This window comes from Gorilla gorilla, chromosome 19 (assembly GCF_029281585.2).
Source record: "Gorilla gorilla gorilla isolate KB3781 chromosome 19, NHGRI_mGorGor1-v2.1_pri, whole genome shotgun sequence".
Taxonomy (NCBI): domain Eukaryota; kingdom Metazoa; phylum Chordata; class Mammalia; order Primates; family Hominidae; genus Gorilla; species Gorilla gorilla.
Window position 1 is genome coordinate 97,705,417 of NC_073243.2, and position 26,859 is coordinate 97,732,275.

At 43.2% G+C, this 26,859-nt stretch overlaps 1 protein-coding gene across 6 annotated transcripts in view; it reads right to left on the reverse strand.

Annotated features, from left to right (window-relative positions):
- The window catches only part of TRIO (trio Rho guanine nucleotide exchange factor), a 365,950-nt gene that overhangs the window by 187,035 nt on the left and 152,056 nt on the right, over positions 1-26,859 (reverse strand). For 5 of the 6 annotated variants that reach the window (XM_031003167.3, XM_031003166.3, XM_031003168.3 and 2 more), the window contains exons 7-9: positions 26,049-26,240; positions 18,402-18,533; positions 6,260-6,490 (exon numbers count right to left, since the gene is read on the reverse strand). In XM_031003167.3, the coding sequence (XP_030859027.2) occupies positions 6,260-6,490; positions 18,402-18,533; positions 26,049-26,240 (555 nt within the window). Of the gene's footprint in view, positions 1-6,259; positions 6,491-11,513; positions 11,719-18,401; positions 18,534-26,048; positions 26,241-26,859 lie in introns of those variants that run through there. The other variant, XM_055367588.2, reaches the window with a different exon arrangement.

Genomic DNA, 26,859 nt, shown 5'->3' on the forward strand with positions numbered 1-26,859 from the left:
TCCAGACCCACCAGGAAGATCAGCAGGCGGCCTCTACCTGCGCCCAGTAGTTCCCAATCCAAAACCAAGCCTGTGCCTCCACTCAGCACTCCCTAATTCTAATAGAGAACTCAGAGAAGATGGCAATCCTGTAGCCATTCTAATTAAGAGACACAATCAAAACTGCGAGTGCTGGAGTGTAAACAGAAGCAAGTGTTAAACAGCTAGGGCTATATGATTCTGACGAGTGGAATCAGAAAACTCTCTCCTGATTCAATGAACAGACGACAAGGGAGTTCAGGAACTCAAACTTCACTTAAAAGCTAGGTCTAGTGTAGGTGATGCTAAACCTAGAGCTCCTGAGTCAGGCTTCCTGCAGAGCTGGCTTTTGCAGGCCGAAGAAATAGGCTGGGGCCTGAGGCAAATCTGTGAAATGACTTCTCTATAGACCTGGGATGTGTTACTTTGCCTCTTAGGCATATGCCAACTTCCCTCCTCCAGCTGGAATTCAGCATAAAAGACCCTCATTTTGCATTCAAATGACCAAAATCCTCATGAGAGATCTCACACTTCCAAAATTCCCATGCACTGAAATTATCACTTCCTTCCTTGGACACCCCTAGTTCCCCAACATCAATCAAAGATTCCATTCCTTCAGGCAGATCTCCCAGATATAAGACCAACCCTCCCCCATTTTAAAATAAATGAAGCAACTTTTAACCCCAAAGAATCTTTAATTAGCAAAATTGGGGAATTCCTTAAACTCCTTCAACTACTCATTCAGTCATTCAACAAATACTGACATCTGCTCTTCCAGACACTTGGGAAACACCAGTGAATGAAACACTGATGGCTGTCTCTGTGGTCCTCACATTCTTACTCTCCAAGACTTACTCACCCATGACTTGCAGGGGCGTTGTATTAGTCTGTTCTCACGCTGCTAATAAAGACGTATCCAAGACTAGGTAATTTACAAAGGAAAGACGTTTAATGGAGTCACAGATCAGCACGGCTAGGGAGGCCTAACAATCATGGCGGAAGGCAAAGGAGAAACAAAGGCATGTCTTACATGGCAGCAGGCAAGAGAGCTTGTGTAGGGGAACTCCCATTTATAAAACCATCAGATTTCACAAGACTTATTCACTATCACGAGAACAGTACAGGGAAGACCCGCCCCCATGATTCAATTACCTCTCACTGGGTCCCTCCCATGACAAGTGGGAATTATGGGAACTACAATTCAAGATGAGATTTGGGTGGGGTCACAGCCAAACCACATCAGGCGTCCACATGGGAACCTAACCAGGTTCCTGGCCTTTAGGTTCACTCCTGCTATCCACCCTCCACTGCCTACAGCATCGAGTTAAAAGGCACAGAATAGGAGATCCTTGGGGCTTTGAACTCAATGAGGTGAAATGGGTAAAGTTCAATGGGCCAGCTGTGAGCATGCAGAGAGGAAAGACACATACACGGCAGTGAGCACCCACAAAGCACCAAGATGAGCTTGGTGCTGTTCAGACATCACACACAGCCCTTGCACCATGCACTGGCATTCGGCGCAGGTAAGCATGAGCTCCTTCAACAGGGGCCCAAAACCCTCATCGTGGGGGCCACGTTTTCTGTGCCTGACCCCATGCTACCTTGCTGGCACCAGCCCCACCTCGTACCTCCCCATCCACACTAGGCACTTGCCGCTCCTTGGATGGGTCCTGCCTCTTCTGTCCTACTCTTGCTGGAATTCCCATTGCCCACTCCTCAATCTACTGACCTTCTCCTCATCCTTCAAACAGCTGCTCAAACTCCACCTCTTCCACGAAGATATTCCTAGTAGCCCTCAATATGATAGCTGCTACTTGCCCCTCTACTGTAGGACCTTTCATTTCTCCTTGTGCATTAGACCCTTGACATTTCAGAAGAATTCAGAAAAAGCTCTCAGGAACACCCAAATTTGCACAAATCACTGAAGTGTAGATATGCCCCATCAAAATGTGTATGCTGCAAGGCAATCAGACACCACAGAAGAGGTCGCAAGTTTCATTCACCCCTCACTCCTGATAGCACCTTGACAAGGAGGATTCAAATTTATGCCTTAGCAAATTATACTCCACAATAACCAAAGACTTGAGTGTTGCAGATGAGCCTGGCACAGTCAAATTTAGTAGACTACAAAACTATCTGCTAAAAATAATCTGCTCTTATCAGATTATAAATTCCTTGAGAAAAGGAACTTGGACCCTGTCAACATATTTATCCCTGAAACTTTCAGAGCATCGCACATTCAATTAAGGTATTTTGGAAAGAGAAAAAACGAATAAAGACTGGACAAGAAGAATTTAGAGTGGACTAGGTTTGCCTGGTCATTTTTTAAAGAATATTAATTAAAAAATGGTCCAACATGGCCCTGGAGGGTCCTGCCAAGAGACACTTGCAAGGGGGTGGTGCTCACACATGAAGGGCTGCGGGGGAAACAGGGGCTTTGCAGAAGGCATCCCTGCTGAGGGGCTTCCTCTAGGGGACTCAGTAGGCTTCAGGAAAGCAAACCTATGGGGCCACTCACTGCTCCTGACATGCTGGAGTAACTAAATCTCAACAATCCAAGAAGAGCCAGGCCAGCCGAACAGTTGAGGCAGAAAAACAAGTCTGATGGCATCCTCTTTGGACTACTTCTACCCATCTGAACAGGTAAAGCAAAAATGAGTTACCTTCTTAGAGAAAACTAAAGCATACTCTAAACTAGAAAACAGTGTGTAGCAGTAACACAGCTATTCATTTATTCATTCATTCAACCAAACCTTTGCTGAGAGTTACTCTGATAATACACATAAGGCAATGGAGAGATGTATATTATTTGTTCATTAGGAAATGTGATAAAAAATTTCCATTTTCTTTTTAAGTGAACAATGGCAAAGGCAGCCAGCATGTGCATCTGGGAAAGTCCTCAGCAGGTCTTCCCAATTCCCCGCCCAGCTCTAAATTGGAAGCACGGTAAGTGTGCTACACACAGCAGCTTCAACCACCTTTCCTGCCATGCCTGACTACCATCCAAAATGCCTTCTACACAGAAGTTATGAATTGGCCCCCGTTTATTAAGAGGGGAAAAAATTAACCACGAAACCAAAATTAACCATGTTTCACAAACCAAACTCCCTCTGTCATCCTTCCCCATTCAGTTCCTCAGGGCCCACTAATAGACATATTTGCTCCTCCAAATATTTTTCAACAGACAAGCATTTACTCCTCTGGGGTTACTTTCATAAAACTGTAATCATTCCATGCCTTGCCTACTGTTCAGTAACTTGCTCTTCCTTTTTCTCAATGTATTTACAGGTGCTTTTGCATCACTCAAAACAATCAAATGAAAACCACTGTGGTGTCTCTAACTGGCTTACTATGTTTTTATGGATTTCGGTTACTACTGCCTTTACAAATTTATCTTCTGCTGGTAACGTCCTTCTAAAGTACTACTATTTTTCTTTCATTTATTCTTGACTTGCCTCTCCTACTCTATGCTTAATATGGCAAAACCTTCCCTATGTGTCATTAATTCCTTGAGTTTCAGAAACACGTTTTTGGTTTTGACATCCTATTGTCACAGTATTTGCTTTGATTAATCTTATCAGCCTCACTCTTTACCTCACAAGTCAAAGCCTACAGAGCAATTTCTTGTTCACACAACAAGTCCAAACCATTCCAGATCATTCATCAACAAAAATATTTACCTTAATGAGCAATATCTATTTTCTATAGATTGCTAACAGGACCATATATGCATTATGTGTATTGCAAAAAACACTTTCTCCTGCTGACATCCAAGCCAATATGCTGTTTGAGAGGGGAAAAAAAGCTAGCTTAAAGAACTGGCCTCATAATTATCATAATTACCTTTCTACATGTTTGCTGTTTTTAAATTCAAGCACATTAAGTATTTGGCACCAAATTAGATGGCCAGATTCAGCCTATTCCCAAGGGCTTCCTTACCTTGTGCCCTTTTCTAACCTAAGCATGAGGTGAGAGAAAGAAGAGCCATGAGAAATGGGGTGTGGGGGGAAAGGAGGGGGTGCCCTTGCTGCTGCTGCCTCGGAAGAGTTAATGAGGCCCCCTCTTGGGAAGTGCATCAGTCCACGGATGTGGAATTATGCTCAACCTAAGGGATACAAGGAATGTGGGGAATTTTTCAACAATTAGATTTAAACTCCAACATTTCATGGTTTGTAGAAGTTTTTGGACAATTCGAAAACACGATTATTCATGACTTCATTCCCACAACGTCTGTCCTCTCAATCCCTCTTCACCACTGGCTCCAGCCTCTTCTTTCCTGCACTGTATTCTCCAGCCTCTTCTTTCCTGCACTGTATTCTCCACCCTCTTCTTTCCTGCACTGTATTCTTTCTCTGGCAATTATCTTCTCGGACTAAAACAACATTGCTAAGAAGCATGAATGATAACAAAATGATCATTCCTGAAGCACTCTGTATATGTAACCTTCAGAGAACTCAAAAAATAAAATTAGAATCAAAGCACGGTATGTGAAAATTAAAAATTACAGGGCCATTCAGTCTTTTTTTTTTTTTTTTTTTTGAGATGGAGTCTTGCTCTGTCACCCAGGATGAAGTGGAGTTGTGTGATCTTGGTTCACTGCAACCTCCACCTCCCCAGTTCAAGTGATTCTCCTGCCTCAGCCTCCTGAGTAACTGGGATTACAAGCATGTGCCAGCACGCCAGGCTAATTTTTTTTTTTTTTTTTTTTTGAGATAGAGTCTTGCTGGAGTGCAATGGTGCGATATCAGCCCACTGCAACCTCCGCCTCCTGGGTTCAAGTGATTCTCCTGCCTCAGCCTCCTGAGTAGCTGGGATTACAAGCATGTGCCAGCATGCCAGGCTAATTTTTTTTTTTCTTTGAGATGGAGTCTTGCTCTGTCACCCAGGCTGGAGTGCAATGGCGCAATAATCGGCCCACTGCAACCTCCGCCTTCTGGGTTCAAGCAATTCTCCTGCCTCAGCCTTCCAAATAGCTGGGATTACAGGCATGCGCCACCACACCTGGCTAATTTTTGTATTCTGAGTAGAGACAGGGTTTCACCATGTTGGGCAGGCTGGTCTCGAATTCCTGACCTCAGGTGATCCACCCCCCTCGGCCTCCTAAAGTGCTGGGATTACAGGCGTGAGCTACCTCGCCTGGCCTGATTTTTGTATTTTTAATAGAGACAGAGTTTCACCATGTTGGCCAGGCTGGTCTCAAACTCCTGGCATCAAGCGATCTGCCACCTCAGCCTCCCAAACTGCTGGGATTACAGGCGTGAGCCACCGCACCTGGCCCATTCAACGTCTTTTGAATTTACCAGATTCACGTGAAGTGAAGAATGATGAGAATGATGATGAATGACATACAGAGAATCTCAGTCTCATTGGAACACAGGGCGACTCTCCAAATTCCCAGCCCATTCAGCAGAAAACTCACTCACCTTCACATGACACTCAGGGAGATGGAAACCTGAGATCCTGAGAGTGGCTCTACTGCAGGCTAATCACGGCGGTTCCCAGCCAACTTCCTGAGGCCATGGGCTACCCTGCATACTCCAGGATTCCTCCTCCCCCGAGGTGACACCTCATTCATTCCCTTGTCTTTCCCTCTATTTGGGGGCAAGGACATGGCTATCATCTTATTTATCCCTAAAGCTATGTCATATTTTACGCCCATAGCTTTAATCCTTAAAACTCTTATTCTATAATAAGGAAGCAAAACAATGGGGAACTGGACTTACTCTTATTTTTGTTTCTTTAAAACAAGAGATGTCAACTGCTTAGAAATGAATAGTCATAAAAGTCTACTTTTCGTCAACAAGATAACTAATTATAATGCACCTACTGTGCACCATGGACTGCACTACCTACCACGTGGGAAGTGAAGCATGACCACCTCACTGTTTACATAGTTGGAAAAGCAGACAAGTGTTAACTAAATTATAACAATACACTGGTGTGAGCACACCAGCATTACTGTCACAAATAAATATAAATGAGAATGATCCGATTCTAGAAGAAAACTTCCCAGTGTAGGCCCCACATCCTCTCCTGGGTTCAGTGCACAGGAGCTACTGGCTGACAGCAGCCTGAACACGCGTTCTTAAGCCCAGTTTTCACTTACATTCAACAAAAAAGCTCCTCTCCTTATCTTCTAGTCATCACTCCTTAAGCACAGATCTTCCCAATATGATGATGTATTCAAACTCTACTCAACACAAGCCATTTCCCATGCAGAAGGGCATGAGGCGAAACTGACCTGCTGAACGTCCTGCTGGAAAACACACAGCTGCAGCCTCTGATGCAGCCGGACCTTGCGGTGTTGCCAGATGTTCTCAAGCTGCCGCTGGTGGTGCAGCACCTCGTGGATGACATCCAGGACATGGTGCACGGCCTTGGAGTAGTTGGCAGAGGCCGTCAGGGAATCGGAGCTGCCGGGAGTCAAGGGCCGCTGGAGCTTGTCAAGGAGCGACTTCCCATCTTGGCTCACCTGCCCACAAAAGAAATGAGTGATTCTTCACGATCTGAGGTTTGGCCTAGGCTGTGCCACAGATGCTGTCCTTGGATACATGTGTGTGCACATACAGGCACACACGTACATGTACACACATTACACACATGCCCAGACATTCATTCACACACCACAGTTTTACTCAGAGGCAGTTTTATATAGGATAAAATTTAAAACAATCCATCAGCTATCCAACGACATCACAAAGCCAAATGATGCAAAACACTAGGTGAAAATAAAAGAACATTAATTACTACAAAACACTGTAGTAGATACTACTCAAAGAATAAGCATACTATTTGCCTTAAATGCCATAAATCAACTAACAGAAACTGCATTCCTGGGATATCTGCAAATTAAAATTTAAAAGCAATAATTTTATCTTGAGACATGTTAGAGAGAATACAGCAGATCATCACAATGGAACAAAATTGTTCCTTAAAGCCTCAGTTAAAACAAAAAAATCAATCTAGCACTAGGCATAGAATATGTACTTAAACTTTCTGACATAGCTGGAGAGCAATTTAACTTCACAAAAGAAAATTTAAAATGCCATTCTATTTGGTTCATTAACTTTAAAAGGTAGTTTTAATTAAAATGCCATCAAGTGCTATATTATGGCAATTTATTCTCAAACTACAATTAAATGAAAGTATTCGGGTTAATCAAAGAAATAAGAAAAGGTGAGGGTGCAATTTAGAAAGAAAAACATTATGTATTTTTCCTACTTAAAAGTGATTCATAAGACTTACGAGTAATTAATTACGCCAGATGTTACTGGGGGAAAAAAAAGTGACAATCAGACAACACAAAGTGTGTGTGACATGCACAAGGTAACCAGGTGTGGGATGCAGGTGTCTTAAGTAGGTAGGGCCTCTTCACATGATCCTTCAGCTTAGATACTTCCAAATCTAAAAACCTCTTTGGGTTTCTAGTAAGCAGGCCGGGCGTGGTGTCTTACGCCTGTAATCCCAGCACTTTGGGAGGCCGAGACAGGCGGATCACAAGGTCAAGAGATCGAGACCATCCTGGCCAACATGGTGAAACCCCGTCTCTACTAAAAATACAAAAATTAGCTGGGCGTGGTGGCGGGCACCTGTAGTCCCAGCTACTCGGGAGGCTGAGGCAGGAGAATGGCTTGACCCCAGGAGATGAAAGTTGCAGTGAGCCGAGATCGTGTGCCACTGCACTCCAGCCTGGGCGACAGAGTGAGACTCCATCTCAAAAAAAAAAAAAAAAAAAGAGGAGCAAGTTCAGGGACACTTTTAACAGACACAAGCCCAGTTTAGAAGAAACCCTTAGAATAAAAAAGAGCACACAGGGAATAGGTAAATGGGAAAAGCTAACACTGAGAGCCTTTAAACCAAAACCTGGTGGCAAGTGACCCTGCAGAATTTCCTAATCGCTTCCTTTAATCCTCTTCTAACTGCAGTTGTGCCAGATTGTAACACGTTTACTTTTCAATACCTGAATTTGAGACGCTGGAAATGCTGATTATTCCTTACGAAGGCTTCAGTGTTTAAAATTCACTTAATACAGCCTAACAGCAAAACTTGGGAAGAAATCAGCTCAACTGACATAACCAAAGATAATAAAGGAAAAACCAACCAAGTTAACTGCTGAATTAGTGTCAGTTAAAACAAAAATGGAAAATTTAAAGAGTCTTCTCAAGCAGGGTTCTCACTTGTGCCCAGAAGTCACTGAAATTGGTGTGGACATTGTTGATGCAATGATTTTGAAGAGAGGAGGCACCATGATTGATTTGGGTGGTGGATTCAGAGAAGCAGGGTACTCTGAAATGAGCAGGATATTAGCACATGGTGAAGAAATGTCCTGCTTTTTGTGATCATCTAAGCAAGGCTGTTTTTAACACATAAATACATGGTTTTTCTCTTTTGCCCAGTTTTAACATCACTGATCTTTCCACGAATCCAACAACCATGTTAATCAAAGAAAGACAGTGTTTGGTTTTCTTTGGAACTTTACAAGAGCTGTTTTCCCTTTCAAAATATCACATGACCACAATAAAACCATTCTCAATACTCGCATCACCAAGATGCCACATGACCAGGCTACAATTGTAGTTGCTATATTCACAATAGTTTTATATATATGACCAGCATCTGAATATCTAATTTTTTCACCTACAATAGATGTATTTAGGCATTTATAGACTGAAAAACATTTTATCATAAATCACCTTTGTCTCCAACTTACAATGTAGCATATAATTTTTATGTACACATATAAATTATATGCAAAGGTAGATTAAACTACGTATGCATTTTAGTTCAGGATCATAAAGCAGGTGTCATAAAATTTGTGTTATATCATTGGAGTGCTGCATCTCTTAGAACTGAGAGCTACTGCTCCAAGTCATACATTTCACATGGTGTTAACCCTAAAAAGAATTCCTTACAAATATTTCCTCTACATTTTACTCCTTGCAATACTGTTGGAAAATGTACACCAGAGCCTATGATTTGGTGAACATGTGCCAGAAACTGACAGCTGCTTCCCCAAAGTCCACTTGCCCCTCCTTGATAGCCAAACCCCTACAGTCAGAAACAGCAACACTCCAGCTGTAATGCCACATTTCCCAGCCTTGCTTACATATATGAGTGGCCAATATACAAAAGTAAAAAATGTTGAATGGGAATTCCAGGAAAGCTGTTTAGGGGCTAAGCTGGCAGGTATGCTCATCCCCTTGTCCCTTCCTCCTCCTTGCCACCAAGAACTTGAATGAGATGGCTGGAGCTTTAGCAGTTATTGATGACTCTGAGGCAATCTTAAGAACAGCAGCCTACCTGCTAAAAAAGGCAACACAGAAAGACAGAAGGATCCAGAGATCCTCTTACTAATAGAGCTACCACACTAGCCCTGGAATGACAGCCTTTGGATTTCTTTTACACAGGGAGAAAGCCAATTTCCATCTTAAGCCATTGTTTTGCAACTTAAACCACCAAATGCAAAAGGACAAGATGAGTTCCCAGCCCTCAGCAAGTTTCCAAAACTCATCCCTGTGACACCATTAATATTCTTCTACTGAGAATGGAGTACTCTAAGCAACAACATTCCATGCAATCTTTCTTTCCTTGAGTGTCTCTGCAACTGTTTAACAGATCTCCATGCCAGAGATCATGACTGGATTTCGAAGAACACACTTGCTCATGGCGGTGGAGGGGTAGTGGGAAATGTCTGCTGAGGAAGTCAATACACAAATACCTTAACATAAAACAACTCATTAAGGAAAGCTCCATCCACCTTCTGAGAATTCATAAGCAGGGATTAATGTGTCTGTTGGTCCCACCACTGGTACTGTCATTTACTGATAGTGACAGCGGCAGTAAAGACCCTGGGCGAGAAAACACCTCTTGTACCCACTTTAAAACCAGACAGCATGGAACTCCAAATCCATGTTCAAAAACAGCATTTCGCCAATAAACTTTTCCAAATATGATTCTATATTATTTCAGTACAAGTTTTGTAGATTTGGCAATTAAAAAGTATGATTTAAGCACATAAAGGATGGCATATATAGTTTTCACTTTTGGCAAAATGTCTTAGTCTTTGTAATTACAGTAATATTATGTGGAAACAATATGCTACAATGTTATGAAGACTGCTGTTCTGTTGTATAGAGATAATAATTTTTAAATGGTACAGAATAACCAGGAGAAAATTAATGAAAGAAGAGACTGTATAGAGCAGACAAAAAAATTCATATAAAATGTAAGTGCTAAAACAAGTAATGTAAGTTTATGGCATGTAATGTAGTTCTACAGTTTCTTAACTACAGAACCAGGTGAGTGAATGTACTTCAGTTAAACATTGTGTTTAAAACTCTGTTTTTAGCTTCCAGGCACTGAAACTCTGAGCCACAAAGAGACAACAGCTGCAAAAAGAAAATCAACCTTATTAAATAGCAGGACTTTCCTATAATAATTTTTGAACCAATCAGATCAGCTCATTTTTCAGTCTGCTCTTCGTTTTTCTTGGAATACACAGCTGGGGAACTTCAAGGGCAATCAAAGTTACATGTTACAAAGATTAACATTTTATAAAGAGAAACTAAAATGCTCTGATATCCAAATGAGTTCAGAAAAATGCAAGTACTAACTAAAGCAGAAAAAGTAATTAAAGGTAAGTTTAAAATTTTACCATATCAAAGATATGTTTGTTCCTAATATTTAAAAGGTAGTGTAACTATTTAAAATATAGAACAATGGGCTGCTTCTTGAATATTTACTGTTCATCAGAATTGCACATAGACTTGTAACTTGGATTTCTGCATGTCACCCTTAAAAAGAGCCATAAAACTTCAGAGATTTGCCTATTCTTGTTTCTGGTACTGGGATCTCTACACTTCCTGTAAAATCAGATGAGGGCTGACCGTTTCCGGCAGGAATATTCTTCACCTGCACAAGGGATGAACGTGGCTCTGACCTAAGGAAAGACAATAGCATCTAGACATTCTTGCTTACCACTGCAAAAGCAACAACTGCCCAAAGACCAAATAAAGATGAGTGACAGCATATCAATTAGGTTCAAACGCAGTGTTTTAGATCTAAAAAGTGCTAGAAAATGGCATTCCCAAGATACAACAAAAACAGGCAAAATACACCAAGACATTTAGCCTGTAATAAAGTGTTCCTTCAAAACTTTTATGAAATGAATTGCACTATTTCTGCTGACTCAAAGCCAACACTGTCTTAATTCTTTTTCAGGCTTAGCTTGCCACGGCCTGCAAAGCACAGACCTCCACACGAAGCCTGGGAATGATTTCACTCTCCTCTCCAACTCTTGCTGAACTTATTCTCATATCAAGGTTCTAATAAAGCAGAAAAGAATGAAAAGGGGTCAGCAGGTAACCACCCAGCTTATTCTGCAGCAACAGTTGACATTCCTTGGCCAAACAATTGAAACCTTCTGAGTAAGGAGGTTCCAATCTGTCTTCAGATGGCTACATAAGATGCTCCTACCAACAGTGCAGGTCAATTACCTCCTGAAAGGTCATGTGTGTTCCCAACGACAGATACTTTCCCATGCTTCAGGGAGAACACAGAGAAAGCTGGTTCCTTCTCCAGGCAAAGTTCTTATTGGATGGACCTCCAAATGATGATTTCTATTTCTTTCAGCTATTCAGTTCCTTATTCAAAACCAGATCAGTTTACCTTGGTTTGACTCTCTGACACCTGTAAACCTGGGATTATCAGAAAGGAAAAACCAAAATAAGACCAAAACAGGAAACGTCTGGAGCAGCCCAGTTGGCGTGAGTCAGTTCCATGTGCCTGACATGCGTGTTCCATAGGCTGCACCTGGGCTCTACTTTTGTTGCTCTTATATTTCAAGTGCTTGCAAGGCCTCAAGCTGAGTTTGGGGTGAGAAGAAGACAGCTGTCATGGGCTGTTGGCTCTGATACTATGGCAGATGCTGACTACAGCACTGCATGTCGCTACAGCAACAATGCAATCTTTAATGAGGCTTTATACAACTGTGATAGAAGTGACAGCTGGGCGTGGTGGCTCACGCCTGTAATCTCAGCACTTTGGGAGGCCGAGGTGGGCGGATCACTTGAAGTCAGGAGTTCAAGACCAGCCTGGCCAACATGGCAAAACCCTGTCTCTACTAAAAATATAAAAATTAGCCGGGCATGGTGGCATACACCTGTAATCCCAGCTGCTCAGGAGGCTAAGGCACAAGAATCGCTTGAACCCAGGAGGCAGAGGTTGCAATGAGCCTAAATCGCACCACTGCATTCCACCACTGGGCAACAGAAGAAGACTCCACTCCGCCAAAAAAGAAGTGACTCTACCGCAAGGGAACTGAGCTTCCACACACATCACGGAGAGGTGGTTTTTTGGTTTTAAGAAGTTTCGTATCCAGGTGACTCATTTTGCTGTGTGTTTTCATCTTAGGCTAAAAGCACTGACCCTGCCATCACCCACTGATACAGTGCCTTTAAACAGGAGCTCAACCAGCTTTGCAGGCAGCAAATCAGTCATTCCCATGAGGCCCTGTTGAGGCACACACTAAGTTGGCACATTTGTTAAACTCAGAAATGGATGCAGAATCTAAGCCCTGAAGTCACATGAGATCCAGCAGGCCAATGCCCCATGGCACTTCGCCTTGCTTGTGCTCCGTGGCTGCAGCAGTGGCCCTTTGGTGGATATGTGGCTGCTTACTATGCAGTCTCACCTTGCAATCCAAACACCTGGCATTGAGGCTTGTGAGGCAACACAGGCACACTGAGATGAAAATCATTTTTATAAATTCAGTTTGTTGAAAAACTGGTAGCTAAGTTGGCTTACTTAAAATGTTAAAAATGACTACAACTTATCTCCGACGTTTACACTGCTTCACTCTCTTGTGATCAACTGTAGCCAACAAGATTAGCTCAGAGCTGGCAAGCTGAAGCAAGTGAGTGTTCAGGAGGCCCAGGTGCGTTCCTGTTGCTAAAGCACAAACAGGAGTGACATGGGCAGGTCTAATTAAAGCACAGCAGAGCAGGTGCTTGCGTCTTGGAAGAAAAATGCTGGGAAAGTTTCCCAAAGCAAATTGATACGATCAGAGACTAGAAACTATAAACCCTGTTCAAAGAAAAAAAATTGTAGAGAAAATGAAGAGAGGAGGAGAGAAGAAAGGGAATAAGGAAGGACAGGAAGAGAGAGGCAAGGAAAAGGAAATAAAAAAAGCAAAGCAAGCCCTGCTTATAAGTACTCCTAACCCCACATGACCCGGCATCCAGTTCAATGTCTAGCACTTAGCAGGGGCTCCGTATCTATGAGATGGACACCTCCTCAGCAGACCCCCAGCTCTTCAGAGCAAGCTCAGGAGTGCTGCTCAGCATGTGATCTGTGTACCATTGGCATCAGTCACTGCAGCACTAGGGAAGGCCTCTGAAAATGGAGATTCACTGTCTCTGGGGTAGAGTACTGCTGCATTTTAAACCAAGACACTCAAGTCTGCAAACCACTGATTTAGGAATATAAAATAAAAATCACTTACAAAACAAAAGCAGTCCTTCCCTTCCCATCTTCCTGACACCTTCCCTCTTGGCATGAAGAAAATGAGGAAGTGAGGGGTGGAGGTGCCAAAAGAGGTGTCCCTGTGCCAGGTTAAGGGAGTGGGTGGTAGGAGTTGGAGGTGGAGAACCCAGACAGAATGGTTGGGAAATGGAGCAAATACACCAAGTGAACAAGTAAGTTAATACATTAAGGAAAATAGAAGCCAGGTTTCTTGCTGCCTGAGAATAGATTAACAAACTTAGAAAGGGAAAGGATGGAAAGAACCCTGAGGTATTGGATTCGAAATGTACAAACACATGTATTTTTAATACAGATAGACACAGATAGATACAGCAGTAATTTTATACGGATGTGTATGTGCATGTGTAGATAAATGTGTGCATGGGTGGGTGGGTGGATAAGTGGTGGGTAGATAGATAAATGAATGAGTGGCTGAGTGGCTGGGTGACTGCGTGGGTGGATGGATGGTTGGGTGATGAGGTGGAGATGGACAGTTGGGTGACTGGGTGTATGGATAGGTGGTTGGGTGATTGGGTGGATGGACAGATGGACTAGACAGATGTGGATGGGTGGTTGGGTGACTGAGTCAATGGATGTGCAATTGAGTGATACGGCAGATGGATGGATATGGGTAGATGGGTAGATTGATAAATGTAGGTGGATGGCTGTAGGATGGGTGGTTGGTTGGATAGATGAATGGATGGATGGATGGATGGACAGACAAATGAATGGGTGGTTGGGTGATTAGGAGAATGAATGGATGGATGGATGGATGATGAATGGGTGGTTGGGCGACTGGTTGGATGAATGGATGAATGAACGCATTAATGAATGAATGATTGGATAAATGGACAGATGAATGGGTGATTGGGTGATTAGGTGGATGGATGGATAAATGGATGGAGGTTGGGAGGGTGGATGGATGGACGGATGAGTGGCTGGGTAATTGGTTGGATGGAAGAATGGATGGGTGATTGGATAAATAGAGGGATGGATGGTTGGATGGAAGAATGGATGGGTGACTGAATGGATGGATGGATGGACAGATGAATGGGTGGTTGGGTGTGTGGGTGGATGGATGGATGGATGGATGGATGGATGGATGGATGGATATAGATGGATGAATGGATGGGTGGTTGGGTGATTGGGTAGATGGATGGGTGGTCGGGTGGATGAACAACGGGTGGTTAGGTGGACAGATGGATGCAGAGATAGACGGATGGATGGGTGAATGGATGGCATTCATATGTTTCCTAAGTCTGTCTGCTAAGAGGGTCTAGAAGCAGTGACACCTCACAAACAAACAAAACTCTGAGAACCCAGGTCTTTAAAATTCTAAACACCATACAATACTGTAAGGAACCATCCCACTTAGTGAGACGAGTGATCCCAGGGTAGGCAGGGAAAGTACAAAATGAGCTGGGAACAAGTGCTCAAAGGACAATAAGGACATATCAAAAAGACACAGAAAAAAGCTCCTGCTGGCCAAGTCTGAACAATTTAGGAATCAAAAGAGTATCAAATTATAACCGACTGATATAGTAAGATCTCATACTTTCATACTGATATAAACAAACAAAAGAGAAAGGAAATACAGCTCATTCTTATGGTAGAAAGCCACCTAATAAATACAGAAGGAATAATGGAAATAGGTGATCATCATCACAGTGGTGGCTGCTATGGGCAGAAATCCTCAGTGGAAACTACGGCTGTGAGAAGTCTGATGAGAAACAGAGACTGGTATTCTATTAGAGTAGCTACCCACAAAATGTGCGGCAAAGACTAATTTTTTAAATGGTGACTGTGCATTGGAGAAACCCTGCAGACACCAATCTGACCAAGTGGCCAAGATGAACACTACTCATAGCCGGAGAGGTCAGTATCCTCTGTCCACTGGGATGACACCCAGAGAAGGACATGCCCTGCCAAAAAGGCACAGGCTGAGTCAGCCCACGAGAACTGGGGGCAACCAGAAGTAGAGGGCCATCTAAAGAATGAAAGGCCTGTACTCTTTAAGTATGTCAAAGACATAAAGGCAGAGAAAGACTAAAGAACTTTCCATTTTAAAGGAGACTGATTGATAAGACATGGCAATTAAATGTAGCGCACATTGCTGGACAGTGCCCCAGACCAGAAGAGAAAGGGGCATCATTGGAACACTTGGGGAAATAGGATCAGTGGCTGTGGAGATGATGGTCATGTTGTATCAATGGTGCTTTGCTGACTGGAGAGAGAGGCAGTGGGGAGAGAGGGTGGAGCAATGTAGTGAAATTCTACAACTTGGAAAATCTGGGTCGAGGCAATGTGGGAGTTCTCCGTGCTATTCTACCACTTTCCTGTAGCCCTGAAACTATTTCAAAATGTAAATAATTTAAGAGGCAAAATAATTCATTCTGTTCTACTGAAAATCCTTTCAGTTCATCCAGTTCAAATTACTGTCTCCTTGAGTTTACAGCTCAGTTGCAAACATGTTCTTAGGCTAAAATTCCATCTAAGACCTCAGTTTGAGAGGCTGTTTAACTTCCTATCAAATTATTTTGAGATACTGGTACCAACGTAAATCAAATAAAACTATATCACAGGTAAACATAAGTTCCTGTGTCAAGATGCCCCATTTTTATAGAATGCACTGGTAACAATTAGGAGATTCTGTATTTAACGAAAACTGCCGAGAGCAACAAGCAGACTGAAAGAGCCAGCTTGGCTGGAGGATGACACTGGCTGGGTCAAGGTGGTTCTGATTTAAGTTATGCACAAAGACTGTATTCCCAGGGTCTGCCAATCACCTTGTAAATGAAGGCTATTCAATCCCATCTTGGTTTGGCAACGGCAAGGGCATGCAGACAGCTGGCTGCAAGCCCACCACTGCATTCAAAGAACAGCTCCAAAGCAAGAGATTCATATAAGCAGATGAGTGGAGGCCTCATTACATGTGTGAGTAACAGGGTCATTTGCTTTCTGTGTTATAGGTCAAAATTAGACAATGCATAGAGATGGCACATCACGGGAAAGAACTTGATGGTTTTTAGAAGTGACATAATCCTCATGAGCCAATGTGATTAAAAAAATTATGTGTTCAATTTTCAGTTTTACTATAGAAAAGGCTATCACTTATTTAAATAGTTTCTAACAGACTAGACAACCAAATTAGTTAAGAAACATTGGTGCAAAATTAAGAAACAATACAGAGTTGACTTTCTTAATTCCATAGCCAGCACGAAATGCTACTTGAAAAAACTGTATCCTATTAGGCAAAGGTGGCTAGAGAAACAAACAAATACCAACTGCCACGGGAAAGAGAAGGACTGCCCACATTCTGAAGCAAATATACAGTTAGACATCACGTGGTATCAGGGACACATTTTGAGAAATGAATCATTAGGCAATTTCGTCCTTGTGTGAACATCACAATGTAGACTTTCACAAAGCTAGACGATGCAGGCTACTGCACACCTAGGCTATAGGGAGCAGCCCACTGCTCCAGGCTACAAACCTGTACAGCATGTTACTGTACTGAATACTGTAGGCCACTGTACCACAATGCTAAGTATTTGTGTATCTCAACATAGAAAAAGTACAGTAAAATACAATATTATTATCTTATAGGACCACTGTCTTATTTGCAGTCCATCATTGACCAAAACATCTTTACGAGACACAAAACTGTGGCAGCAAATCACATGTTCATTTAATTCGCTCATGGACACTAGGATGTCAAGACAGCCAGGCCCAAGGATATGAGAGTGACAGCTGGGCAGTGAAGCACAACAGGAAATATCAGAATGAAATGCAAATGGCCACTTTCTTCCCAACAACTTTGACCAAGTCTGGATGTGTTTGGATCAAGATTTAGATTTAAACACAGAAAGCATTTATTAAACATCTACACTGTCCAGCACTCTTCCAGGTGCTGTGAAACTCTTACAGAAGCCTTGCGATAATCTTTCATATTAACATAGAACGCTGTAGATATAGATGCTTCTTACTCAGGGAGAAAACCTTGCAGAAAAGTAAGGACACAGAATTCCTCTCTACGCCCCCTCGCCTTCACCTCCAGGAACGTAACTATTATCACAAAGGTAGGCTGGTCTCAAGGGCCAGATGAACAAGGCATGGGCAAGGGTGGTACTCATCAACCCATCTAAAGTTGCATCACCAAGCAGCTACCACGTGGTATGGCACAGAGGCCGCAGAGGGTGGTGACTGAGAACATGCAGCCTGCCTGCCTGGGCTAACCCTGCTCCACTAGCTGTGCTGACCTGGCGCAGTCATTTATCTCTGTGACTCATTTTCTTCATTTGTAACAGCAGGGACAGATACAGTACGTGAGCATTAAGTCAGTCATTACATAAAGTCCTTACAACACAGTCTGGCATAGAAGGTGGCAGAAAATAAAACAGGGATTCACTAAGTAAATAATGTAATACACCCTAAAGTAATAAAGAAAATGTTACCCTTAGATTTCTAAAATAGACACATGTGTGCCTTGCAATCTAGCCCATCTTCTCTAAAAGGTTTCATTTGGGAAGATTAAATTGAGTTTGACTAGACTGAAGAGCACACAAAATACACATTTCTTAAATACATGTAGAAAAAAAGACTAGGTTTTCCTTGACTGTAGCAGCTGAGCATATAAGCGCTCTATCGGAAAGGCTACTGCCTGCACACCATTCTGCTTCCCCTACTGCCCCACCCCACCCCCCACACACACAGGGGTTCAAATGCTAAACAATTAAACTGCAGTCTAACTCGAAATCTATAAACTTTTTCTGGGCTACCCAAAACTTTTTTTTTCTAGCTTCCGGTGTACTATGATGCAAAAATGATGCTGCTTTGCAATGTAAGTAAACTTGGCCACTTACCTCAGAATAAGCAAGAGTGATATGTTCATATATTCCCTGGTGGTGATGAATGGCATCTTCTAGGTCCTGCAGCTCTGAGGGAAGGTCTACCTCACCGCAAGCTTTACACCATGAATCCACGTTGCTCATATACTTGGAAGGTTAAAAAAAGATTATTTCTATCAATGACAATTTATATTGAGAAGTGGACATTTTTTAACATGGTTTTGAAAATTAGGGGACTTGAGGGAGATCCTAAGAATTTAACATGGTTGACTCTCCATCTCAAATGGCATCCTCAACTCACATGAGACTCCTGGACTCCAATCCCAGAGTGAGTTCCAGCAGGACTGGGGTGAGTCCGAGGAATCCGCATTTCAGATGAATGCCTCAACTGACTGCTGCCCAGGTCTGGGTGTGCCCCTAGAGCAATGCAGCCCTGTTTTGGGCATTCTAGTAAATTCTCCCAGTCCACCTCTGAATCCACGTTTCTAACTGCCCTGCACTCCTAGCAAGGGAGGACAGAAAGATGACTCCTCCACGTGCCCCTTAACTAGGGCTCAACGGCAGGATGCTCCTTCTCCTTGCAGCTACATGTCAGCCTTACTCCTTTCCTTTTACATTGAGATGTAATGAAAAAGTTCCAGGTATCTAAAAATCATTTATCTGAAATAAGGAAGAGCAGCCAGTCCATTCCGCTACTGTTTCAAAGGAAATTGACACCAGACTTAAAAGGAGACCAAGAAAAAGGGGTCTGAACTTCTCTGTGAATCTTACGAAAGGCTTAAGGAGGCAGGGGCATCATTCCCATCCTTCCCAATTTGCACGGAAATGAGAAAAGCCTGAGCCATGAGAACAGCCCTGAGGCTGCCATCCCAACCCTGGCTCAATCTCCTCCACTGACACCCCCCATCTCCAGGATCATCAACAGTCCTGCGGCAGCCATCCCAATCCTGGCTAAATCTCCTCCACTGACACCCTCCATCTCCAGGATCATCAATTCCTGCAGCTGCCATCCCAATCCTGGTTCAATCTCCTCCACTGCCACCCTCCATCTCCAGGATCATCAACAGTCCTGTGGCAGCCATCCCAATCCTGGCTCAATCTCCTCCACTGCCACCCCCCATCTCCAGGATCATCAATTCCTGTGGCAGCCATCCCAATCCTGGCTCAATCTCCTCCACTGCCACCCTCCATCTCCAGGATCATCAATTCCTGTGGCAGCCATCCCAATCCTGGCTCAATCTCCTCCACTGCCACCCTCCATCTCCAGGATCATCAATTCCTGCGGCAGCCATCCCAATCCTGGCTCAATCTCCTCCACTGACACCCCCCATCTCCAGGATCATCAACAGTCCTGCGGCAGCCATCCCAACCCTGGCTCAATCTCCTGCACTGCCACCGTCCATCTCCAGGATCATCAATTCCTGCGGCTGCCATCCCAATCCTGGTTCAATCTCCTCCACTGACACCCTCCATCTCCAGGATCATCAATTCCTGCGGCAGCCATCCCAATCCTGGCTCAATCTCCTCCACTGACACCCCCCATCTCCAGGATCATCAACAGTCCTGCGGCAGCCATCCCAACCCTGGCTCAATCTCCTCCACTGCCACCCTCCATCTCCAGGATCATCAATTCCTGTGGCAGCCATCCCAATCCTGGCTCAATCTCCTCCACTGCCACCCTCCATCTCCAGGATCATCAATTCCTGCGGCAGCCATCCCAATCCTGGCTCAATCTCCTCCACTGACACCCCCCATCTCCAGGATCATCAACAGTCCTGCGGCAGCCATCCCAACCCTGGCTCAATCTCCTGCACTGCCACCGTCCATCTCCAGGATCATCAATTCCTGCGGATGCCATCCCAATCCTGGCTCAATCTCCTCCACTGACACCCTCCATCTCCAGGATCATCAACAGCTGAGAAATCACTGCCAAATTTCCTAGGGAGATCCTATCAAAATCCATCACAGTTAAGAGTGAAAAGCAAGTGCGGAAGGCCCAATTAAAAAAGCTAATTCAATTAAGCCAAACAGACATCAACACATTTCCCTCGGTTTTAACCTCTTTACTCCCGTTCCTCACACATCTTTTAACTTAGCAGGGAATGCAGTGGATGACTATTTGAAATGCAATACTCGACTGACCAGAAAGAAATGTGCTATAATTCCCTTAAAATATAGTAAGAACAAACTCCCAGTTTATTTTTAGGACATTAAAATAGACAAGTCACCCAAATAATAACTGTTTATGGAAATCCTTTTATTGTTGAGTGCAGAAAAATATCTATGCAGACCTTAGGGCTTGAAGCCAATTCATATGGCATTAAGTGCCAACTGAGTATTTCTTGGGTGTCATGTTCTATAAATGTCAATTTGGTCAGGTCAGATGATTGTCAGTATTTTTGAGCTCTATTTCACTCTATCATCTTCCTGTATTGCATTTAATACCAATTATTAAATTATTATGTTTTTCAAACACAAATTGATTGAGGTTAACCATCATCATTAATAAATCATCAGGTCTAAGTCAGCAATTAAGCGCTCCTGGACAATGGCCACTGCAGAACACCCAAAACCAAGAGGAGTTGCAACGTATTCTTAAGATCAAAACGCTTCTGACAGAACATGGTGGAAACACATTTCAGTTATATAATACTTCATAATGTAATGAACAGAAGCATCAGATTAACATATCACTGTATCAAAATCATTAAAGTATATTGGACTCCAATTTTTGAAGCAACAACCAATAAAGAAAAAACATTCAAGAAGTTTTACATATTCCTGTAATTAGAACTAACATAATTTCTTAAAGTATCCTGAGAGGGCACTGATTATACTTCTCTGAAAACATATAGCCAGGGAAGGATGGTGTGCTACATGAAAACCTTGTGGACAAAGGATTCTGCCCTTTTTCTGGGTTAATAACAGCCCATGATAGAAATAATCCTAGCCATGGTTTTACAGATGGTTTTGCACAGCATCACTTTTCTGTTCTTTATTTCTAAGACACAACCCTAGACTCCACAGACCAAGCTCTAGGCCTGATTGTTTTCCGAAAGGCTGAACGCCCAGAGGGTCTGAAACCAACAGCACCAGCACAGCAATCCCCATTCTGAGATGCATGGAACAGGGAACAGGGTGTCAACAGATACTCCACAAATAAAAAGCATCCTGAGGTCAAGTTTGGTGTCGAAATTCAACAGGTCCCTTCATAACAGAACCTCTTAGAAAAGCTTCTAATATGACAATGATATCATACGAGGGGGGACCTGGTACTTCCCTCACTCTGACACACATACACACACATATGTGCTACCATCCTGAGTAACCCAGGTTGGGACTGCAATGCTGGGGGAACATGTCTAGCACAGAGCCTGACACTTAGGAGATGAGGACAGAAGGTGGCTACTGCAGTCTAATGAGATCAGAGCAGCTGGCTTAGTATCTGATGCTTTAAGTGCTCCCTAGAGCAAAATACGTGAACACAAAGCATCTGGGGGACTGGGGGTAAAGGCAGGAGAGTGCGAGACAATGAAATGTTGCTCTGTCAATTCAGATCAGGAGCCTGCTTCAGATCTGGGGATCCTGAAGCTGAGCAGAATGGTCGTATTAAGAAAGTGTTGCTGAATAAATGATGAAGGAAGCCTGGATCACCCAGTTTGCAAAACAGAGGCAAGCAGAGGAGGGGAACAGTGATTCATATACATAGCTTTAAGAGAACTTGGATAAATAATTAACAGATTGCTTTTCCTAAGTATTTACTCTACTACTCTCTGTCTGCTGAGAGGGGGCCTCCAATCTGGGAGCCACTCATTTCTTCTGCCTATTCTGGGTCCCACCAACCAGAGCTGGGATCCTTGAAGCTAGTGAACTGCACTCCCATCCATCTCTCACCCCCGCCACCTCTTGACGGAGCCTCAGCTGAGCACAGGCACTAAGCCGGACTTAGGAGACAAAGGGACGGAAATTTCCTAGATTTAGAACTTGCATCTATGTCATGTTTATAATAAATGTTAATTCTAAAAATATTTATGGGAAGTGAACTTTTATAAGAATATTAATGCAAGTGTGAAACAGTTTGTTATTATGTCAGGAACTGAAAGACCTAGCCATAGACCTCAGCGAAAGTTCTAGCTTGGGAAACATGGCCAAATCGCTCCCCATACAGATTATCAGGACAATAATACTACAGTCCCATCTACTCCACCGGGCTGATTTAAGGATGAAATGAGATTTCATGTTAAAGGGTTCTCTAAATATTAAAGAACTATACAAACACTGTTACTTTATTTTTGGTTATTATCAAAGTGTAGAAGGCCTAAAGTCATAGATAAATTAAGGTGATCGGATGTGTGGTTCACTCTGCAGGTAAGCCTCTGCAAGCACTACCCGAGTGGACAGAAATGTGTATCTGTGCTGTCAATTACAGCAGCCACTGGCCACATGTTGCTCCCGATACAGTGAATAAGCAACTACATTTTAATTTAATTCTATTTTTTAAAATGATTTTATCATCTTGTTATTTAACTCTGAGTAGCTTCAATAGCCACACATGGTGACAGGCCATCACAATGGGCAGTGCAGCTTGAGGTCACAGTAAAAAGATATTTTAAGCTGTAGCAAAATCAAGTCACTTTATTTTATAAAAATGTTAATTCTAATGGTATCTGCTGTGAAAGCTTCTTAATATAAAGGGTCTGTCCTGTGGATATACCACATGACCAAGACAAGTGAAGGCTGGAGCCCCTAAGCAACATCTACCAGTAACAACATTAACACTGTGGTTGTGTGTCCACATATTTGCAAACGGATACTGTGATCCCACACCTTCACTGGAGATGACACAAAACAGACTGGCTGACACATCTATGGAAGTTACAGCATCTATGAAACATCATTCTCATCTAGCTTTAACTTCAGAGTTATGTTTATAAAGCCACAGCAAATGCTAGCACACCACCACCCATGGAGAGAGAGGGCAGGGCCGGACGGTGCAGCTAAGAGCTGTAATCCTTACAGAGAAGGCGGCTGCCGTTAGTAAGCTCATTAACCATGGAGTCACATATTTGAGCCTTATGTCCCCCTAATCAGATTTAAATTCCACATGAACACTCTGGATGTGATTCAAAGAGGTGACTATGATGGAAACTTAACTTAGGATGTCCAAGCTTCTGGTCCTTTCCAGACTGAGTTTATGAAAACAGGTTGAGCATAACTAGAAGGCAAATCATTTAAAATGAGGGAACAACGTTGACCTAGTCTTGGGATTGCTCTCTTGGGAAAAGAAAACTACTTTAGCGAGGAGCATCAGAATTTCCAGGATCTTACTTTTCTTCAGTGAGGGGGACGAGACACAGCACATTTTTACTTGCAAGTAAGGACTGTCTTTCTGAAGACGTCCTAATCTCCCATCTGTGCATTTCAGTTGTCTACGTGCAGGCCTTGTTGCTTCTCCCATCTGTGCATTTCAGTTGTCTACGTGCAGGCCTTGTTGCTTCGTTAAGGTCTGGAATACACGCTGGGCCCCTTCTTCATTAGGCTACTGTCCCTTCACTCCTATTTGGCTTCTTCTCTGGCCACCGTACATGCACTGAGACTTCTGCGCCCTTACAGTTCATGCAGGGTCCCATGAAATTCTGTTCAATAATGTGTTCACCTAGTTTCATTTCCTCCAAATCCATAAATTACACTCATTCATTTTATCCAGATGAGAATACCCCAGGCTCTTTCAATTTTGCTGTATGTTTAAAATTTTTTATAATAAAACACTGGAAGGAAAATGCCCATGACACCCATGTTTCTAGATTATTTTCAGGCAGGTCACAGTGGCAATTAATCTCTGGGTTTATTTATAATTCTGAATCTCATCATGTTTATGAAAGATGTTCTCTGTGTGTTATGCTTCAGCCTGACATTCACCCACGCAGCTTATCCTGCTTCAAATTCATTCATATCACCTTACTGCCAAATGATCGAGTGTATTGCTACTTTGTACAACGATAAGGATCGGAGATGGCTACAGGGTCATGAAGATGGTTTTATTTACGCTGAAGCAGTTCCTGTTACTTTAAAAAGTTGTTTTTGTGTGTGGGCTTTTGTCTATCTTTTATCACAAAATTAGTCAAATGCAAAAAGTTAGAAAGTAGAAAAATCCTTACCATTGAAACTCTCAGCTTTTACGTGGTGCTATGAAGGTTTGTTTCTCTTTATAAATCACTCAGCTTCCTCTCTTGCTTTATACTTTAAAGGTTTCTAGAGTTGAGATCACTGCTAATTAGTGTCTTGTGCAACATTCTGACTGCCCTGCCAAAATCCTAGGCAAGTTGGGGCCTCTATCTTCCTTTACTGACTTCTTCACTCTTCAACAGAGACTGTTTCTAGATGAAAGAGATACTATTTCCTTTTTAAGAAGCATCCGTGCAAATGCCTGAATCCAGTCTTTCCCCCAAAAATTAACCCTGAGGAAGATATACTGATATTTTTCCTTTTTAAATTAAGCAACCGTTTTCCTCTACCCCATATATGTGTCTTCCTGGTGGTTAAAAGTTCCTATGCCCTTTCTCCACATCCTGAAAAGGTACTCACGGTGCTGCTCACCTTCCGATAATAAAGTCTGAGTCATGAGCAAATCCCTTTCATTTTGCTACTTTCAGAGCGTTTGTTTAAGCAAGTTTGCTTAAATGGAGGTATGGGGAGGGTTGGGGGCATATATTACCCATTACTTCTTAAACTAGAAATTGTGACACAACACATCTGTCAACAAATGAAGCCAAAGTCAGATGCCATGTAGCTAAGTTTATAATTATGAAAGACACTGTCAACTGTGTACCCAAAAAAGCCATTTTCCTCCCTCACCCTTGCTGGCAGCACCTCCCTAAGGAGGCTAAACACCAGATCCACCCTTTCCCCCACCCCTTGCAGCAAGGCATGGATGTGCACCCCAAGACTAGCCGAGGGAAAATGTGCTGGGGGCGGGGCCTCTGGAAATAATGTTTCCCTTATAAAGTGGCAGGCAAAGACAGCTACAGCCATCCCTGCGGAGGGTGAGCACTGTGGCTGAGGAGGAGCTGGTGCGTGGAGCTGAGGTGTGCTGCCCTGACTGTGAGGGGAAGCCCAGCAAGCCTGAGGGCAGCAGACACCACCCCTCCATAGCCGTGCAGCTAGAGGTGCCTTCGCCTTAGAACTTCGCAGTTTGTGAGAAAACTAAACCCTTGACATCTGCACCACGGATGTACGTTCTGTTCCTTGCTACCAAACCATCCCAATTGGAGTAATAAAGCACTATCAACAAGGAATAAGAGCAAAGAAGGAGCCAGGAGAGGAGGGGAAGAGCAGAGCAGCTGCCACTTCTTAGTGCTTACTGTGCCGGGCACTGTGTAGGGCACCTAGCATCACATTTACATCAACAGTCCACTCAAGCAGGTACTTTTATTTCTACTTTACAAATGAAAAAAACAAAACAAAGAGGCTAAGTCACTTGCCTAAGGTTACGCAGCAAGGACTAAAAGAGCTGGAATTTAAACTCAGGGCCAAGTGACTTCAGAGCTCACATGCGGAGCTCACAGTATGTGCTACACAAGAGTGTTTGCACACACACCAATATTCATGGAGGGAGAACTGTTCTGGTTACCACCTCGTGGGCTGGGGGTTCAAGGCACTGACCTTTTCGGCCTTCTGGTGGAAAATGGAGGACATGTCCAGCAAGGTGCTCCGCTCATCCAGGGCTGCCGCAAACGCCTTCCACTCCTGCTCCAGCTGACTCGCGATCTGCCTGATCTGCTGCGAGGCATAGTGGCCAGACTCCACCAGGCGATTGGCCACCGACATGATGCGGTTTATATTTACATACACGTTCTGGAAAGTAGGCAGGAAAAGAGGGCTCCTTAGGGGAGAGCAAATAGGAGGCTCCCTTCTAAGAAGCCCAGATGCCACCTGCTGAAACACAGGCTTCTACCAGTGATCACATCTCTCCCAGGAGCATCACCTCATATATATATAATATTATACATATTTGCTCTCTAGATTTCCATAAACTTGAAGTATTGGTTTCCATTTCTATTTTTAAAACTGTAAAATTACAAATCAACTAGCTGAAAGGCATAATTGTTCAGCACAAAGCAATCAAATACACAAGTGGGTGCATACAAATATACTATTACTCACTTCTTGGCTTCAAATACTGAACAGGGTCCAGATGGCAAGCCTGCTGCCAGGCAGTCACAGGGAACTGAGGGACCCAGCGCTCTGGTTTTTAACCAGAACCCAGAAACCCAAAAACACGTACCTAGCAACCAAAGGCTATTTGTGTGAAAGCAAGCTCTCCTTTCTACATATGCCCAAGTCATTTTTGGGTGCCAACAGAAAATATTCTGTAAATAGATCCACCTTCTCCCAGGAATATGAATTGCAGTAAAAACACAACAACGCTATGCTCAAATTTTAAATAAAGCTTTTCTACTCTGTCAAAATTCCT